The 19,816-nt window shown below is 43.8% G+C and overlaps 2 protein-coding genes and 1 long non-coding RNA gene across 6 annotated transcripts; 2 read left to right on the top strand and 1 right to left on the bottom strand.

Moving 5' to 3' along the window:
* Positions 1 to 683: 683 nt before the first annotated feature.
* On the bottom strand, positions 684 to 19,770 carry LOC104143806 (E3 ISG15--protein ligase HERC5). Of its 4 annotated transcripts, none has more exons than XR_011140821.1 (23): positions 19,575 to 19,770; positions 19,310 to 19,451; positions 18,591 to 18,667; positions 18,238 to 18,459; positions 17,393 to 17,484; positions 16,710 to 16,840; positions 15,787 to 15,935; positions 14,837 to 14,913; positions 14,427 to 14,515; positions 13,598 to 13,657; positions 12,918 to 13,020; positions 12,334 to 12,517; positions 11,823 to 12,001; positions 10,536 to 10,640; positions 9,225 to 9,335; positions 9,025 to 9,147; positions 6,189 to 6,329; positions 5,906 to 6,068; positions 4,393 to 4,459; positions 4,136 to 4,218; positions 3,031 to 3,214; positions 2,558 to 2,657; positions 684 to 1,942 (listed from the first exon to the last, which is right to left on the bottom strand). XR_011140821.1 is itself a non-coding variant. In XM_068941521.1 (23 exons), the coding sequence occupies exons 1-23, from the start codon at positions 19,753 to 19,755 to the stop codon at positions 1,728 to 1,730; spliced, it is 2,982 nt and encodes a 993-aa protein (XP_068797622.1). In that variant the 5' UTR covers positions 19,756 to 19,770; the 3' UTR covers positions 684 to 1,727. The 4 variants fall into 4 exon arrangements, 2 of the variants coding, with proteins under 2 accessions (XP_068797622.1, XP_068797623.1); XM_068941521.1 differs by having other exon boundaries at positions 5,902 to 6,068; XR_011140820.1 differs by lacking the exon at positions 4,136 to 4,218 and having other exon boundaries at positions 5,902 to 6,068.
* On the top strand, positions 6,399 to 9,246 carry PYURF (PIGY upstream open reading frame). Its single transcript, XM_068941523.1, has 2 exons — positions 6,399 to 6,589; positions 6,694 to 9,246. The coding sequence occupies exons 1-2, from the start codon at positions 6,411 to 6,413 to the stop codon at positions 6,845 to 6,847; spliced, it is 333 nt and encodes a 110-aa protein (XP_068797624.1). The 5' UTR covers positions 6,399 to 6,410; the 3' UTR covers positions 6,848 to 9,246.
* Positions 10,653 to 18,230, top strand: LOC138067135 (uncharacterized). Its single transcript, XR_011140827.1, has 4 exons — positions 10,653 to 10,837; positions 12,214 to 12,432; positions 16,748 to 16,957; positions 17,873 to 18,230. It is a non-coding gene; the product is annotated as an uncharacterized lncRNA (long non-coding RNA).
* Positions 19,771 to 19,816: the final 46 nt, after the last annotated feature.

Here is a 19,816-nt window from a genome sequence, read left to right as displayed (position 1 = left end):
AAATGGGAAATGGGGAAGGGCTGCTGGCGCTGTCACGTGAAAGCTCTGTATGATGCCCTTGGCACTGTTCCCTGAGAAGTGATATTTAAAAGAAAAAAGGGGGGGGGGGGAAAGGGCAGGTAATTTTCTCTGTAGTCCCTGTGCGTTTCTCACACGTGCTTTGAATGACGCACTTCAAGGTGCGACCTGTTCTTGGACTCTGAGTCGTCTCAAATGCTTTAAAATAGCGGCATTGCTGTGGTACTTCTCGCACCAATAAACCTGTGACTGAAACAAAAGACTACAGAACAGTTCCCCAAATGATAATGGACATGTTTGTAGTGGTGGACGCTGTCTGCCACAGCCTTGGGAGTAAGATTTCATTTATCGCTACAATGCGGGCAGCTCTGGGGCAGGACACTGCATGTGATACACAGCGCAGAGTGAAGACAGAACAGGAGGTGGAAAATGCTGTCTTCTTCTTGCTCTAGATTTTTTACATTCGTATAAAGTATATTTTGCACCCAACCCCAAATGCCTTCACTTGTTTGACTTACATAATGCATCTGTTTGAAATACTTATATCCACCTTTGACTCCTCTTGTGAATGGCTTCTCTATATCAACTGCACGAAGACAGAAAACACAGGATACACTGTCATACATGTGCAATTGCATAACAAAGGAAGAACACAACTACAGGTGTGGAAATTTAATCAATCATCATTTAATTCAACATAGCATTTGAAAACAAACATAGTAAAATTATTCTTTACATAGGTGTGTCCATTGACACATTTAACACAGCAAAGAAATGAGAGGATGGCTGGAAAATCATTACTGTTATCCCCAACAGAACAAAAAAATCTATTTTTTTACATGAAGGAAAAAAATATACATTTGTAGCCTTTACACCCTACTGGACATTGACTCTGTGCTGCTAGTGTCAGGCACTGTTCTGGCAATGAGCTTCCAGCAGTCCTGCCTCATGTTCATAGGGCTCTGTGTAGACACTGAGTTGTTCTGCAGGCCTAATATTTTATTGCAAACCATCTACATAGAAGATAGGAAGAAAACATGACAAATTCCACAGTCCTATCACACTACATAATAAAAAGTCCATTAATGCTTTAAAAATGAGGTTTTTGACCGAGTCAAGGAACACTCAAATCCTCATCCGGATAACTTCTCTCAGGTAAGTCAGAGGCAATATACAGGTGAGTAATGACTGCTCAATCAATTCACAGTATTCAGGAACAGGTCTCCTTAGAATTAAGAGCTCCCCAAGAGACTCCATCACTAATACGCATGAAAACTTTATCCTGCCTTCCTCTTGCAACTATTACTGGTTAGCATACACTGACAGTGTGATTGGTGATGTAGAAATCACAAAATCTCAGGCTGCTGAAAGGTCACCAACTAATCAATATCAGTACAGTGCAGAGAGGATGGACATATATGTAAACATAGCTGGTTACCAGCTTGGTTCATGAAAGCATGTTAAATAGGATTCTTCTTTCCTAACTTTAATTATCTAACAATCAGGCCTCTGATGGAAGCTCATTTTTATAATAAATATACAATCTCAGGAACGCACAGACATGTTTAGATTCCAAAGTGCAGTAAAAGTAAGGGAGGATATGAGGAGAAACGAGCACATCAGAGGTACTAAGAAACAAATATGAGAGGTGAGACAAAGACTGAATTTTCTGCTTCTTATTTTTGCTTCAAAGTGCTCCTGACCAAAAGTTAGGGCAAGCCAAAATTCTCATAATGCTCTATGGCAGAGAGGAGCTTTTCCTTGAGTATTCTTTCACAGCTGTATCTGGGGAGGAACAAAATGTGGCTGCAGGTATTGACAACAGGATAGCGTGTATCCGGATTATCCTCTTTAGGATCAGCAATAGCAAATATTGAAGATTCCAGTCCATTTACAGGGATTCGATCAGATCCTGACAAAAAAGCTGAGGGAGGAAAAAAAACCTAGTTAGTAGATTTAAAAAAAAAAAAAACGATAACATTATCAGAGGATGAAAAACTGGAAAGAAAATTACTGTAAACACATGATTATTTCCATAAGCTAATTATTGTTCTTTCTTGGATTTATACTTGAATATAATAGAGTCTGTTGCAATTCATAAAGTTTATAAGCTCTGTTTTACTTTTACTTGTACAGACTTTGTGGATAAGAAAAGCCAGGCTACGTTGGACCTTCTGCATTTAAAAAGGATGGCCTGGATTCTTCAGTCCTTTGAAAAAGCTAAACTGCTTGTGTCAGTATGCACAAGGTAGGTCTCTGAGGCCTCTGACCAACAACTGATATCCACAGAAGTAAGGGGTAAAATAATCACAAGGTTCATAGGTGTGTTGGGTGCGCTTGGCTGAGCCTCAGGAGAGGTCAGAACTGAGTCTGTGCATATTTCCTGGGTTGTTCTCTCTGGCTTCCACTAGAAAATGGGGGGAAAGACATGGCTAAAAGCCATTTGGAACGACAGTATTTTTCATGTGTAAGCATCTAAAATGTGTGCTGTGGGGGAGAAAAGGGGCTAGAAAAGAATTTAAAGCATCCAATATATTACCAAGAAACGTTTTCTTTTTTTCTTCTGGGAGTTTGTGAAACACAGTCCAAAAATTCTTGATGGTTTGATCTGACTTTTTATAATTTATGTACTTCACATTCTGTGGAAGAGAATAAAAATGAAACTGGCCAGTTAATCCTTTTTCATTTAAAGCAACAACAGTTTACCCAATATATTTTATAATCCTGTTCATAGATGTTCAAATCCTCTTAGGCTCTGGAATCTGCTTATTTGTTTATTTTTTAAAGATGTATATGACAATCTTTGATCCGTTACTTGATTTTTATTCCCCTTTACTCTTGTAGCTGCTGTAGATAAGAAATAGATTCAAAACAATGAGACAAGTGGGAAAAAAAGAGTCCCTTGAGCTTCTATTTTGGTGTTTATGACATACGTAATCAATAAAAGAACGGGACAGAAAGAGTTTATGCTCAGCAAATATAGCAGAGGTACACTCTGCTTGTATCCAGTACCTTTTCCAGCAGATGCCAGTCATATTTTTTTTGTCCCTGGAAAACAGTCTGGAGCTCTACAGGGAGAAACATCTTCCACCTTTTAGCTGGGCAGCCTCTTGAAAACCCTCGCATAAAGTCCTCAAATGACTTCTTTATTGATTCGTTGAAGACATAATTCACATACAAGTCAACAAATTCCTTTCTGCAAAGATATTTTGATTCAAACAAGCAATGTAAGAGGTGGTGTTCTTAAAAAAGGAGAAATATATAGAACTTTATTCCTTGGAGACGGCTGGGGCCATATGCTGCACATATGACCTGCTTTACATTGTCTTTACTGACAGCAGTCATCGCTGGCAATTAGTCATTGACTGAATTAAGCTGGTAAGATCATCACAAATAAAAGAGAATGCTGGCCAAGACTGATTCATTTTGGTAATATTCCTCATACTTCATATGAACTGTGAAATCCTATTTGTCACTTCACTATTATGACAAAACCCAGCAGACAGAAATGGTGTAGATCCAGAGAAACTCATTTCAAAAGCCAAAGAATTATCCTAAAATCAAAAGACTTATTTACGCAGCTGCTAATCAGTACAATTTCACTCTTCTCTCTGTTTGTGATGAGGAATCATTTGGCAACACTGTACTTCTGTACAATCAACCCAATGTAAGTAGTATACTTTAAGCTTCCTAAAAAGGCCTTTCGTGGATCCATATGGGTCCCCAGACTATCTGCGTAACTCAAGACATAGAATTTCTCTCTGTCCCCTGTGCTGGGGTTAACGCTGACACAATGACTTATTGCTAGATTTCTCCTCCTCTGCTACATGCGAGATACATCCTATGTATGTAACACAATGTTGATGCTCAGCACTTTCTAAGAGTATGAGACTGACCGTGCAAATGCTTTGGCCAGCAAGTGCACAGATTTCTGGCAGGGAGGACACGAGTTAAAAAACCACGGGAACACTAAGTTCTTACAGCTCAAAGCCAATAGACAGAAACCTATTCCTCTTAGAGAACAGAATGCCAAACACTTCCAAAAGGCTATGGTGATGGGTAGAGGTATGTTTCATATATTCATTACAGACAACAGGGTAAGAACAATAAAACCTACCTGTTATGCTTAGTTACAGGAACGTCGGTACCATTTTTTTTAAGTTCAATGGCAACCACGGAGCTTCCTTCTTCTTCCATTATCTACACAAGTAAATCAAAACATTGCAAGCTGAGCTATCCCTGTCATTCTTTTTGCGGGGCCTGACACAGCACTCTTCCTGCATGAGTTACGGACCTGTTGTGCTGTTTTCATTTGGATACTGATTTGCTTAAGTGAACACATGGCATTTCTGAATGGCGCAAAAAATGTCTTACCGTGAAGTCCATCTCCAGGCTCTCAAGGATATCATCATGTTCTTCATCCAGAATTTTCTGAAGACTCCTTTTAAATCAAAAAGGGAACAAAGAGAGAAGAAGAAACATACTTCAAAGACCATTCAACGCGCGCTCAAATTCTGCTGCAAAACCGTTCTTTGGCAAGCACTATTTAAATGCATATACATATACATATAGAACACTTGTATTCACACACCACCTTCACAGATGGCCCTAAATTGACCTCTGTACTTATGTCCCACTGCTGCCATGACCTGAGGGTAGATGCCTTGACTGCAAAGGATTCTAGGCAAGTCCATCCCCACTCCCTGTAGGGATAACTTTACACAAAGAGCAAGTCCGATGGCAAGTGGGCTTGGATGACAGTTTTAAACTTCCAGAGATCTTCTAGGAAAGAATTACATGCAGACCAGCGGGACGATTTAGGAGAACTGTTTTGTAGTGCAGTGACTCTCAAAAGCTCTTCAGGCAGCCTGTGGCTTCACTCCCTTGAGGGCCCTTTTGCACCTCAACACAGTCACTGGCTCGAGGGCGGGGGCTCTCATCTCATCTGTTGTTTGTAGCCTTTGCTAGGAAAGCTGCGCTTCAGGGACTGAGAAGTTTTGTGACACGTGGGCCAGGAGAACAGTTTAGAACAGGAAGGAAAGCTGCACTGTTTATGCAATCCTTGACTAATTGTGGGTGGGTGGGTGGGTGGGTGTGAAGTTGTTGGCTGCCACAAAGCTAATTGCTATATTGGGTTTCTGAACTAAACAGTAACTGAAACAACACGAGGAGGTTTGGTAGGTGAAATGCAGTTATCCAAGCTGGAACTTGACAAAGATGCTACAGTTAATAACCACTCCTTCACAAACCAACTGCACCAGCTGAAGCAGTTAGGTTCAGTGTATTGTCTCAGCCAAAACCCAGGCAATACATGGTCTTCAAACATCACGGTGGGACTGAAGTGAGGCAAAACAGCGCAGACCATCACAGTGGCAGCAGCACCAGGTCTTCCTGCTACACCTCCTCCTTTCCCAGCATTAATCCAAACCCTGCGTGTGGTTTCTCCATTTGACGTGACTGCAGGACACGGTAATACTGTGCTTGTGCTTAACACCTGGCTACTTTGAAATCACTGTGGAAAATAATAATTAGCAAATCGGAAGAACATGAGCAATGGGTGTTTGTTTCACCAAGTCCAAGCTCCAGCTCAAAACATGATCGAACTATGTATTAACAGCGTGGCCGTAATCTCATTTGTAGTGGAATTCCGACCCAAGCCAAGGGACGTGCTTTTTATTTCGGTGGTGCCCGTCTCTACTCACAAGAGCAGCCTCCATGCTCCAGACCAGACCCGCCACGGGAACCCTGCGATTCTAAAAGCTCAGCCAAGGAAAATACAGTTGCTGCAGCGAAGCTTTTGTGATTTCTGCACACGCCACAAGGTTAGGCGACCTGCCTTGGCGGTAATTTCGCAGCAGAGGCTGAGGCAGCTCAGCGCCGTACCTGCCTTCTGAAGGCATCAGCTCCTTCAAGTCTTCCAGCGTGGGCGCGACCCGGAGCATCTTTTTGTAGAGCGCTTGAGGGAAGGGAAAGGGAGCTATGCACTTGTTATACAGGGCCATTCCGAACAGGGTCCCGATCAGGAAAAAGGTGTTACCATGGCCGGACTCCTAGTTGAAAACAAAGAAACGAAGAACAATAAGCCGGACCAGGGAGGACGCCGCCCGCTGCCCTCCCCGCCCGGCCGCGACGGCGCAAGGGGGCAGGGGCTGAGGGGGCGCCGCCCGTACCTGCCTGGGGAACCAGAGGAGGTGGGAGGCGAAGTGGCGGAAGGCTCCGGCCTCGGGCTGGCAGAGGGCCCTGGCGGCGACGCTGAAGAGCTCCTGGGACAGGCCCCCCTCGTCGAGCCCGGCCTCCCCGACGAAGGTCACCTGCGGGCACCGGGACACCCGTAGCGCGGAGCGGCGGAACCCGCGCGCGCGCGCGCGCGCGCCGCCGCACCGGAAGCGGCCATGTTGCGCGGCGGCGGGCGGCGAGCGCTGGCGGCGCTGCTGTTGCCACCGCGGCGGCGGGCGGCGAGCAAGGGCGGCGGCGGCGTCGGCGGCAGCAGCGCGGGGGCACAGGGCCCGGCGCGGCTGGAGCCGTGGCTGCTGCGCTTCCTGGTGTGCCCGCTCTCCAAGCGGCCGCTGAGGTGAGCGGTGCGGCGGCCGGGCCCGGCGCGGGGGGTGCCGAGGGCCGGGCCGGGCCGGACCCCTCACGGCTGCTGGCTTTTCTTGTCTTGCATCGCTTGCGCAGGTACGAGGAGACCTCTAACGAGCTCGTTAACGAGGAACTGGGCATCGCCTACCCCGTCGTGGACGGCATCCCCACCATGATCCCGGAGGCGGCGAGGAAAACCCGGGCCGAGCCCCCCGCCGCGGCCGCGGCCGAGGGCGCGGAGCGGCCCTGAGGGCCGGCGGGGCAGCATGCTGCCCTCCCTGCCCACCCTCAGCGTGCTCGTTCCCCTGCTCTCCCTGGCAGGCCTCTTCTACTCGGCCAGCGTGGACGAGACCTTCCCACAGGGCTGCACCAGCACGAGCAGCCTGTGTTTCTACAGCCTCCTCCTCCCCGTCACCATACCGGTTTATGTGTTCTTCCACCTCTGGACCTGGATGGGGATTAAGCTTTTCAGGCACAACTAGCGCAAAGCCAGTGCTAACCCCGGGGTTTCTCTAAAGCAGCGCCGCTTATTTAATCTCGCCAGGTATTGCAATCGATTTGTAGCCCCCTGCCAGCACTAGAGACTGTTGTCTCTTTTCCCAGCACTATCTGCAAGCGTGCGTGAAGTGCTCTGTAGCAAGCCCGCCACTTAATTAGTGCTAAGGAAGATCCAGAGGAGGACTAACGAGAAGCATTAATTCTTTCTAGTGTGTCCCTTCGAGAGTGTTGTGTGTGTAACAGTGCTACTGAAAATCTTCTAGGTGGTGGTGATCTTTACTAGGAAGGACTGTGTCCTGACTGAAATAACTGATTTTTTCTTTTTAAACAGCAAGTGATGACAACCTGCAGTGATATGAGCCTACCTGAGTTATCAGCAGTGGGTTCATTTATATGTCTTGAACTGATGAGCGTATTGAAATGCATTTGTCTTGCTGTTGGAAAAATGTAAAATAAACTAGGTTGATGTTTAATAACAAAACTTGAGTTAAATGAAGAAATTTACTTGGATGATACCCATATGTGTACATCCCACAGCTGCTTTTTTTTTTTCTTTCAAAGATGAGGAAATGAAAAGACAACAAAGAACTATGTTCTTGGCATAGTCTGACAAAATGTCCTAGTAGGACACAGCTATGAAGTGGACAGGTTAATGCCACACTAGTCTATTGCAAAGGATTCTTGTTTGTATTTTTTACTGGGTAGTTTATATTTGGAAAATAAACACATGAGTGGCCTTAACTACTGAAAGTTCAGGAATGCAGCACCAAGTTGTAAGCATCAGAGCTTAGTATCTCTTGGTGGCTTATTTAATAAAGCAATCAAATTGATCGGGCTACTGCTGGGCCAATAACGCTGTGATGCATGGTATGAAAAGCAATGCGCAGAAGATAAACATTCAAAGGCTGGCTTTAGTTAAGTGCAGCTAATTTGTTAAGGCTCCTTGTACAATCAGTGGAGTGAGAGATTCATCTAGAGGATAGTGCAGAGCACAAGCCTTATTGCCTCTATATTACAAAAAAAAAAAAAAAGCCTATTTCAGCTGATGTAGTGAGAAGCAGGGGAAGGAAAGATAGCCCAAGGAGCCCTTTGTGAGTCTGCTCCTAAGTGCATAGTGCCTGCTTCTTGCCAGTTCTGGCTGGCAAGAAGGCTCACTTGATAAGAACCAGAAGAGAGTTGGAGGGCACTGTGTTTGATAGATCCTGCAGTACAGGTCTGATAGCAGACTGCGACAGCCCTTGCGTTAGTGACTGAGAACAAAAGCACGTGGTCCCTGAGCTGAACTCAGCTCTGGGCTGGTGCCTTGCTCCCATTTCAGCCATCTAATTGCTTTTGCAGGGCAGGGCTAGCACTGCAATACCTGGAGAGAATATGGCTGCCAGAACATTTGTATAGGGAAACCAGAAATTCAAGTCACACAAAGAAAACAGCATTATAATCAATGTTTCTTCTCTCTGTTCTTGGCACTATCCTTTCCCTTCAGGCACCATGGCTTTTGTGACCACGTCAGTCGCTGGCCTCTAATGCTGACTGCTTGGCCACCAGCTTTTCACTTACAGCAGACTAGCCTAGAGTCTTTACAGTAAGTCCAGCAGTAACAGGCTTGATTGCCAATTAAAGTCTCCTGAGCCACCCAACTATATCACCCCAAAGCAACTTCACAGTAAATAAAGCTGCCGTTCACCTTAGTGCTTAACTTAGGCACACCAAGCTTGATGTCTACCTGCAATAAGAACGTAGGATCTTGCCCTCCAGATTTATTCTACGTTTCCAGTGGAATATTGTTTAATAATAATTTGAGGGCAAGATTTTTTGTTATATGCTCACTGAATACGGTAAACCTTTCTTACAATACTTCAGTAACACTGCAGAGAAAACTCTGCAGTAAGGTATTCAGAGCTAACAAAATAAAACAGTTTGATTTCTTACTTTTAAGATGTTCTTGAATTGCTCAGGTACTGCGTTATTTAAAATGTCCCATATGTCATGCAGAAGGTGTTGTCTTCTTACCAGAAAAATCCATGGTTCCTGTACTATCAGTGGAAAGTTTATCTGAAGAATGAAATAAGTATGTTAACATCTGTGTGTTTATCTCTTTTTCAATTGAAAATAAAAATGGTTACACTTACAGCAGTAGCCAAGCAGCGTGTGGATAGAGCATTGCGTTCTATATCATGAACTGCAGTCTTATCTTGCATGTCAAAGATGCTTGGGTATTTGGTCAGCTTCCATAGAGCGATCTGAAATGACAAGAAGAGAAAGAAAAAGATGTGCTGGTTTTCACTTGCAAAACCAGAGTTCAGGCAGTGCATGTACAAACTGAACTGCCAGTCTGTGCCCTGGCAAACTCCTGTGTTTCTGAAACATCCCCTTGTTGTTTACGTGAACACTACTACACCACAGAAGCACACTTTCTAAAAGCAGCTTCTAAACATTTCTGTGAGGGAGAAACCCTGATAAAGAGGCATCCGAACACTTGGAGAATGGTTCATTTTTGTGCAGGCAAGCACTTGTGCTGCATTGCCCCAGAAGTAAAATAGGTTGTTGTTTTTTTTTTTAAACAGTATCTTCCATATTGCAGCTAAACCAAAACACTTATCAAAAATGTCCTAGGTGCCCAGGTTATGTTACATTATTGCTTACAATTGTTGTTTTTATTACTTGTAGCACCAAAAATGGATATCAGTATACAAAATAATCTGTGTCAAAATGCTACATTTTTTGGTGTGACAGGGCAGCAGCTTCAGGTGATGTCCTATTTGGCTTTTGGTTCCACGCTGTTACTCAAACTAACTCTTCTGCTCTGGTTAATTGGTACAAAGAAGCAGATTAGCAGGTGAATTAGGCAGCTGCCCTGCAAATTCCAGCCAAGTTGCCAGAAAACTGCATTATTTGCCTGAGGAAGCCCCTACCATCTGCCTGTTTCTGTTTCATACTGCTTGTGGCACTGATTGCATTTGACAGCTAATTTTCATTCCTTCTTACAGTGAAGGAGTGTAGCACATCACTGATTTTTTTTTTTAATTACCACTGCTTTGTTCTTAGACGTAAGTAAATTGAAATACTCAACAGGGTTGCTCCATAGAAGTTTTAAGAGACCGCCAACGGTTCTGTTAAATTGACTGGTTAAAATCTAGAGTAATGAGAAGTATAGCAAGTATGCCCCCAGTGCTATTTCACACCAGTTCGAAGCAGATAGTGCTGCTTATGATGCTGGGGGACAGCTCTGGCTCTCAGAACCAGGGCTCATCTCAGAAAAGGAATTAACTGTGGCTGCTAAAATAAGCCCCAATGGGATCATAAGTGGTTTGCATAATTTAAACAGTTGGAGAAGTGGGGTAAATTGTTGGTCTATAAATATGGACCTCCATATTTATTGGTTCATTTAAACAAAGTAGAAAAATAAGTGTATTGTACCAGTGGAAAGATTTTATACTTACTTTTTCCACGTCCGTGTTCACGCAGAAACTCAGTTTGATAATCTCTTTCACTTCAGGTATATAAAAGTTGTTTTTGTGTATTCTGAAACCAGCCCTGGAGTTCACCTACATTGAAACGTGCAATATGAAAAGGAGTGTCGGCAGATCTAACGAGCAGCACATCCGTACAAGCAGGACAGGACTGAGGAGTCTAACAGGGCTTTTTTTGCAGAGGGAGCTCTGAGACCCTGCACAGAAGTGGAACTGTAGAAACACTACAAGCAGCATGGCACTCAACAATGAGAAGTCACAGAAAACTACAGGTAAACTCTGAGGAAAGTGATTTTCATTTACATGGAGGCCTCTTAGCAGGACTCCAGCAGGGGAGGTATGTTTCACTTTGAGTCTCTTTTGTGTTGCAAGAGAATCTGAAGTTCTGCAGTCACTTTAATACCTGGTGCCTGACAAAGGTCCGATTTCTCAGGGACGGTGAAGATGCAAGGCTCCAAAGGATGTTACCCTTATGGAGGACTAGGCCTGCTGCACTTCTAATTTTTATCCAGTAGATAAATAGAGATTCAAGAGTCTAAACCTAGATGCCCAAACCTGCGTTCTCAGCCAAGGATATTCAGTTTTGAACAAAATTTAGTGATTCCCTCTGATGCACACCGGGTGCACGTTAGAGCTCTTGACTCTCCTAAATTTTGAAAATCTCTGCAGGAGCAAGACTGGTACTCAAAAAGAATAAAGCTATTGTCCTCTCTCTTCCCCTTGTTCATATGCAGCAACATACATGCTCTAACTCTAATTGTCCCAGACAATTTCTCAAATAACAAACCATGAAAGCATCACGCAGTGTTGGTGTGGTAGCCCCGATGTGCAAGACACAAAGGCTATCTTCAAAACACTATGGGCAGTTAGTAGGGTGAGGGATTTCAGGAGGGACAGCAGGAAGGGGAATGGGCGTGCCATAAAACAGACACCACATCCTCAGCTCTGCACACATCAATGCATGCACTCCTCACAGCACTGACAGCCCCCGCCATGGGGGCTATAACACACGTAAGTGCTTCACTTTCGTAGGGGGTCAACCAGGCACAAGTCAAGAGTGGGATTTGGGGTAGGTAGTGATGCTCCCTGTGGCAAGCGAGGGCCTTCACAGCTATGCTGGTGTTGGGCCAAAACTGATTTCTGAGCCAATGTCAAATGCCAGGGCTCCATGTTCCCTTGTGAGAAGTCAGAGAATTCAACAAAAAAAGATAAAAATATTCTAAATCCTGCTTCATCAGAATCCAAGCACTTTCTCACCTGGGAAAGAATCTGTAATAGTTGCAGAGTCACTGTTTCGTGGCAGTGCAGTACAAAGAAGTCTCTTTGGCAATATAGCACTTCCCAGATAAATTGAGACAGGTTGTTCCGGGAAGCCCTCTGATATATGCTGACCATCTCTTTGAAAAATAACACTTCTAGATTTGACCATAGGGATTCTGTAAAGAAAACAGCTAGTAAAGTATCTGCCACAGGCAACTTACAAACAGCTACAATTTCTAGATGAAACTGCATTTCCTCTTTTTATCAAATCAGCTAAGCAAAACATTTAATTTTGCACTACAACGATTAGGAAACCTCAGATTGCGAAAAACACTTTTTTTCTTGTGACTGCTTTTGCTGTGTAGTCTCCATGTTTCTATTTCTACAGAAAGCACTTCTTCCAGGCTGAATTCCTGGAACTAATTACATCAGCCAGAGTACCTCTTGCTCCGCAGCCCAAAATGACTAAGCATTTAAATCATCCAGTTCTACCAACTCCAAACCCTACCAAGAGTTTGCAGGTCCTTTGGCTGGAGTCTCAGGATGGCTTGTGCTAGCAGATTAAGAGAATGATAAGAGATGTCATCCTCTCCCCGCAAAAGGAAAGGTAAGATCAAGTAGATTCTGAAATTTTCAGGTGAGATGGGAGAGAAAGTCACTGATGACAGTAACTTCTTAATTTCCTGTTTCACCTTGAAAGAGAAAAAAAAGAATGATTAAAAATTGAATTTTTTTTTTTTGCCAAAATTATCCATGAATTAGGTTGGCACAGAATTCCCAAGTTTCATGCACAAATCTTCCTTCACGCATTAGCCTGGGACACTAAATTTAATTCCTGAATCAGTAAAACAGAGATCATGACAATTCTCCCATCACTTCCTTTCTAAGGTGAGGAAGCCTGTCAGCTTTTTGGGAAAGGACCCGTTCCCAGTGTTGTGACTTTATGTCCAAGCACAATACAAGGCTTCAGCAGGAACAACAAGCAGACTGCTCCTTGTTTTCAAGCAGCTTCCTGAAAGGTCTGAGGAAAATGATACTCAGATCCAGAGGTTTGTGGTGTGTGTAATAAGAATTTCTATACTACATCCTTACCTCTTGGAACAATTTTGGCTTGCAGCTGATCTTCTCATAAAAACTTAGCACTTCTGACATGTCTACACCTGAGATTTCTTTGGAAGTTCTGAAATGTTTGTCTCTATCACAAAGGAGAAAAAAAACCACAAATGACATGAGAAGCCTGCTTCTCTCTCTCTCTTTTTTTTTTTTAAACTAGTAAAGCATCTTAACATTACTAATCACTTAGAAAAGTTAAACTCTGACTCCAAAGGCTATAATTTCATCTGTTCTACCAAGACACTCTCACTATCATGTGATCTGATTAATATTCTATCCTTCCTGTCTCATGTAGCTCCACACTGTCAGTTATATGCTTCCCATATTTTGCCCTAGAAATATGTGTATTTCAATGGGGGGAGAAGACATTTTGGATCCTTTGGGAGCTGGAATACTGCCTGAATGGAATATCAGCATCTGTCAAATGTCACTATGGGATAATCTACTAGAATATGAGCTTCTATAGCAAATTTCAATAGGATCGGAGGCATAAAAACTGAACTATTTTTGAAATGGACTTTTCCTTGAAAATACAGACTTAATTCTCGCAAATATAGATACAACTATTCATTCTCTACATGCCTAGTTTAAAATAATACTACCTGGTCAGTTCACATGCAGCCAATATATTGTTTTATGTCTAAGTTAGCGCATACTACCTTTTTTCCAAGAAGCTTCCATTGATGCATGCCTCAGATGAAAAGATCAGTCTAATATTCCTGATAGAAGAAAAAACCCACAAAAATCAATCCTTTCAACAAGAATAGCAACTTCAGTTTTTAATTCTGAAAGAAAAAAAAACCCTGCCTACAACTGGGTGTCTGTAGCTAACCACGTAACAATTTTCTTAACACCACTTGTCATATGACCTGAACCATATTAAAAGCACTCAGAGACATACTCAGATCCAAATTAGCCAAGATCTTGAAGTGCTCCAAGCGAGCAACTGGAGTCAGAAAATAACCTCTCACATAAGGTGTGAAAAAAATACCTTTTTGTAATTCTTACCCATAGACTTTAGGTTTTCAACAGTAGTGTTGCACTTGCTTTTGAAAATGGGTAACTAAAGAAATGCTGGCACACACTGAACGTTTCAGCCACAGTGTTTGGGGTACTTCAGATTACGCTTTTCCCACAAGACCTTGGTCTCTAGACTGAATCTCACACTGCTGTAACTTGTCAAGTCTTTGTCAACTTAACAACCATTCTGTGCAGTAAGAGGAGGACAGGCTGCCAAAGCCAGGCAGTCTGTGTATCTCTTCTTACGAAAGGCATACCGAAGAACTGCTGCTTATCAACATGTGTTTTCCCTAGGCAAAAACTACGTAAGAAGTGCTGGTGCAAGGTTCAAAGAAACAAAAAGCAAATGTTACATTCTGCCTTGGCTAAATTTTTGAACATCAGTTCCTACAAGAGTCTCCAGAGGAGAAGAACTTTTAGAGAAAACTATGTATCAGGAAAAAAAAAAACAACAGGGTTCTGACTTACTTTCTTGTGTCCTCCCACTTTGGTGAATAGGAATCAGAAATCCATGCATCCTTCAGAGTGGCAATTCCATTCAAATTAAGATAGGAATTCTGTATGAAATGTATGAACATATTGATGAGATTAAAAGTCTAGTGCATGGGACCTTCTTTTTTTCAAGCTAGCCATTTACAAGAAGATTTCAGCCGAGGCCTAAATATGGACAAATTAATGGTCATCCAGCATGATTTGCAGATGCATACAGTATGCAACAGATACATAATTGCAATGTAAGTTTGTTTCTGCATAGAGACAGAAAGAGCTGCAAGAGGCAGATATAAACTTGGAGCAGTTAGAGTAGGATGGAAAATACAAGTTTCCATCACTAATGTGAACAATGGTAATTTAGAAGGCATGATCAAATATGCACGTACTCTTTTCTTCAACAGCAGAACAATACTTCGGTTTCCTCCTGCAATAATTTTAATCTCCTTTTCGGATGTGCTTTTTCCTGTGAAAGAATAAAAAGATTTTCAAAGCAACATTTGAAGAAGCAGTCATTATCTACAGGTAGTTCAGTGCGCAGGCATGGCATATTAAACAAAAAAAAAAACCTCAAATAGTAGCTCTCTGTCTAAAAACAGTTTCTATGTGGCCACTATCCATGACAATAAATCAAGTAGCAAATGGAATCATCCATTGCTGGAATGTGTTGGGACCATCAAGCAAGTGTGAGACATTATAACCTAGGCCCCTGGAAGCTGTTAGCTTGTCCAGTGAGGATGGCAAGGAATAGTCAGCGATTGGGATGATCCAATTCGACAATTATGTTTTCGTCTAAGGTCGTGGAAAAATTTGGGACTCCAGATTAACCGCTCAGAGGTAGAGCTCCTTCCATCGACTGAGAAAGTAACTATTGCTCAAGCTAAGCAATTTAGCAGACACATTTCTCTCCAGATCTCTTGGGTCATTTGTCCTCAGGAAAATCACTTGGTTCTTAGACTGGGAAAAACAGATAACAAGTTTTGTATTTGTAAGGAAGTGTGACTCTTGTGAGCTTGTCCAGTCTGAGCAGAAGGGGCACCTTGTAATCTGCCTGAAAATGAAAACTTCCACATAGCACCCCCCTACCTCAGCTATGCCCATATGTTTGCAGAGCTGACCCTCTTAATCCTGCCTTCTCACCACCTTGTGACTGAAGATCAAGTTCTTGGTCCTAAACTCTATCTTCTTCTTTTCTCCACTTACTGCATTCTCCTCAGTAACAGAAAAATAAAGTAAAAAAACCCCCAGTATTCTCAATGCAAACCAAGAAAGCAAACGCCTCCCTTTTTGGATGTGGAAGAACTGAATACGACTTAAACAAGTCTACAGTGGACATTACCCTGATTATGTTCTCCGTTATCCACAGGTAAATTGATGGGAAGTGGTATCAGCTGATTAGACTTTCCCTCATTTCCCAGCTGTCCTTCCTCACCAGAACCAAATGAGTAGACTTTGCCCAAGGAGGGGACATAGACTAGGGTGTGCCGTCTGTTCAGAAAAAGAAAAATGGTCAGAATAAGCTAATACCTTTGATCTACTCAGAATAAAATTTACAGATCTGTTTTTAGAGTGGGTAGCTGAGGCTTGCCTTTCAAAATCATCATAGTCCATAGCTATAAAATAAACTTTAATCAAATCCTTAGGATCTTTCCGTACATAAACATTTAGCAATAAAAAAAAGTATGAAACCGAATTTTCTATACTATCCTATACTGTTTGTGATTTACCGTGGTCCTTCATATGAAAATGAAGCCCTGAGCCTTGCTAGCATTATCTTCTTCCATTTCTTCAAGCACAGGTAATTTCTATGCTGCTAGGCCTGATACAAGCCCCAGAAAATCAACAGGAGACTTTTTGTGGCCCAGTTGCAGAAAGGCGGAACAGAAACATAGTTTTCACCATTCTTTAGTTCTTTCTAAGACCCACCGTTTTGTCACAGTGGATGGTAACTCAATGACTTTCCTGGCTTAGCCTTTTGACAGTTGTTTGTGCTCTGGAACTGAGCGCACCCTTCATTTCTTAGAAGAGCAAGAGCAAAGGACTCCTAGTTGGTTTTGAAACCCCGTCCTGCTGCTCAGCACTGGCTGGCGATTCTGCCCTCACAGGGGTTATTGCAGGAGGGGACTGACACATAAAGAATTGATAATATTCTGCTTGAATACAGGGAATTGTACAACATCTCGGTGACTTCTCTCCCTACCATTCTTCAGCAACTCTCCTAAGTCTTAGACCTTAGAGGACATGTTAGCGGTGTTTTCCCACCTTCCACAGGCAACCTGTGACACTCTTGCTCCCCACAGCTCGGCCACCACGCGAGGGGTTCGTTCGTTGCGAGTGGAGTTGTGACCAAGTTGGCCAGCCTCTCCCGCTCCAAAGGTGCACACCACCCCGTCCTTGAAGAAGAAAGAAACAACAGGATCACTGCATCTGGTCACCACGGAGGGTGAGAGTCAGCAGGACACAATACACTACATGGGCCTCGATTCAAAACATCCCTGATTCAAACACAGGTAGAGTTCTCTTTGCATCACGCTTAATCTTACATTGTTTATATGGGCACGTGCTTTAACTCCTGAGAACTCTCTGTTGTTTTAAGAATTTTACCTGTATGAGTAAACCCTAGTGAACTGGTTATCGTTGGCATTTTCTGAAGTCCCCAATATGCTGTAACACGCAAAAGGTGTTCAGAGAGAGTAGAGAGTTGAACTGCACCTCCTTGCCCCAGGATTCCCATTCACCATCTCTCTGCAAAATGTCTGCATGCAGGTGACAGGAATCTGAGCAAAGGCTAGTTTTCCAAAACTCGGTTAGCAACCCTTAGGAACCATCTTTGGATTCTGACTGGAGCAGGTATTGCCATTCCAGTTTCTCTGTATTGAGTTGTAGCAGCGTATCTTCTCTCCTAGGGTGGAATCTCAGATGCTGAGTTTCAAATTCAGACTCACCTTGGAGAGAACTGCAGTGTGATCTGCCCCACATGAGATAAATACAGTCTTCCAGTGCTCTAATGCTCTAATATAAGATGGGCGGTCCCTGTCTGGAAAGGAAATACAGCATAGCTAAAGCAAGAGAGTACTGGGGAGTCTCATAGAAATAAAAGTTTGGAAAAGACTTTTTTACAACTTAGTTTTGAGTTGTTTTCTAACCTCCACTACAACACACTGTTTCTCATAGCGTTCTGTCTTATTCATAGTATTTTCTTTATTCATGTACATTAGATCTGAAACAATACTCAGCACTTTCACACCTGGCTGCCAAAAGGTAGGTTCCTACATCTGTACTTGGCTTCAAAACATGTGACACTCAAGGGGTTGAAATCATTTCCCACTGATTTCAGTTCTGTCTAGCTAAAGCAGTTCTTCTCTAGGCTTCTAGGTTAAAAGATATTGGCTGATTTTAGTTCTTCTCTCACCTTGTATTTACAGAAAATAAAGGAAGGCAAAGAAGTATAAAATGAATTTCCTTGGTGCGAGGCTGCCTGGAGAGATAATGGGCCTGTAAAGAGATCTCTGAGACATACAGTTTTATGCATCCATGCTATCCAGTTGGACCCATAAAATGATTTTAAGTTCTACAGTGAAGTATAACCCCACATCCCTTGTCATGCATGTGTTTCCTGACCAGGATACAATAGCCTGCACACGAAAAACTCATCCAGATATGTTTCCTTCCAAAGACTCTCCTACCCACTGCTGTTTCGCAGGGGCTTGGCATTCCTACTTTCTGCAGTAAGCTCGCTGACTGGGAAAACACCTTCCTACTTCAGTCTCACACTGCTGTCTTTCCTTACCTTCTGTATGTCCAAGTCCCAGCTGTCCAAAATCGTTCTTTCCCCAGGAGTACACAGCTCCAGAGAGTGACACCGCGAGGCTGTGAGCTCCTCCAGCTGCGATCTGAGCGAGTGCGATGCCCTTTAGCCCCTCCACGAGCTGCGGTTCGGGGGTGTGTGCGACTTGTGCTCCCACTCCAAGCTGTCCGTGGGTATTTTGGCCCCAGGCGAAGAGCTCACCTTCTTCACGCGGGGAACAGAAGAAAACAGTTCTAGCGCACATGCTTCCCTCGAGTCTTTCTGCTTTGGGAGTGGTAGGGAGGAGAGGACCAGTGCTATGTTCAGGGAGGAAAAGCATGCATAAAAGACGCTACCTCTGGACAGCGCCATGGAGTGATGGTCCCCACAGGCTATTTGGACAATATGTCGGTTTCCTAATTCTTTCAGCAGCCTACAAAAATAAGGAAGAAATACTCATTCAAATAGAAAGATGCAGTGCCACAAGATAAAGCAAAGGAAGAAGATCTGCTGCTTGCTGTACCCTAGCGTGTTTAGCGGGATTTACATGGAAAAATAGAGGTCGCTTCTCAGTTGATTCACCTTGCTTTTATGCTAGTCTACCTCAGCCGAGCCAATTGCTTGGCTGTGGTTTGCACCAGCGGAAGCTGGAAGAAAGTCCGGTTCAGACGTGGCCGTGTTAACAGAAAATCCAACAGCATACTGCAGTGCTATCTTTAGACGGTACTTATCCTCACAGCTTAATCAGGAGGGGGCAAAGTTTGAGTGGGCTTGAGTCTTTCACCCTCAGCCTTCCCAAGCCACATGCAGTTTGCAAGTCATTTGCATTACTCCGGATTATGCCGCTATTCTTTACTAAGTTTAAGAGAAACCCGTATCATGCTTATCCCAAACAGCCCAGATCTCTGTCTTATCCTCAAAGTCAGTGCATTTCCTGCTGGGTAAAAAAAAGGAAGAGAAAACTATAGGTTCTAGGAATGAGCCTGCCTCAGTCTCCTGGATGCTGCCTTTCGCAAAAGTGGGCCATGGTCCCTGACATTACCACCCATGCCCCCACCTTATGCAAGATCCTTACCTTGTCTCAAAGTGGTTAGCTGAAGCCGTAGTCCGGTGCTCGGAAAGCTTCCCGTCAGAGGAGAGAAGGAGCATATGTGTTGCTTCGCAGTCCAAACATTGCACCTGCCTGTTCTTCAATTGCACGTATTTTGCCAAGCAAACTGGGAGAGACACAACAGTCAACACTAAGGCAGCGGGCATCATAACCAGCTCTGTCCGCCTCCCTGAGACCCCCGCGTGTGCTTTTGCCAGGCTGAAATGACAAGCCTCCCCAGAGCAGTTACCTTCACCGCCGGAAAGGAGAACAACCCCTGACTTCTCCACTGCAGCGAAGCGGCCCTGCTTGCACAGGACTTGCCGCAAAACCTCCGGCTGCCGCCTGAAGCAGCCGGGCCGACTGCCGGCCGCAGGCAGCACCAGCAGCCCCGGCTCGCAGCCCCCCGCCGCCACCGCCGCTGCTGCCATTTCACACTCGCTGCAGGCACAGTGTCAGCAGCATCTGCGGTAGGGCACTGCACGGAGCAGG

Source organism: Struthio camelus, chromosome 4 (genome assembly GCF_040807025.1).
Source record: "Struthio camelus isolate bStrCam1 chromosome 4, bStrCam1.hap1, whole genome shotgun sequence".
NCBI lineage: Eukaryota > Metazoa > Chordata > Aves > Struthioniformes > Struthionidae > Struthio > Struthio camelus.
The sequence above is the reverse complement of the archived record's forward strand: the minus strand, read 5'-3'. Positions and strand labels throughout refer to the sequence as shown.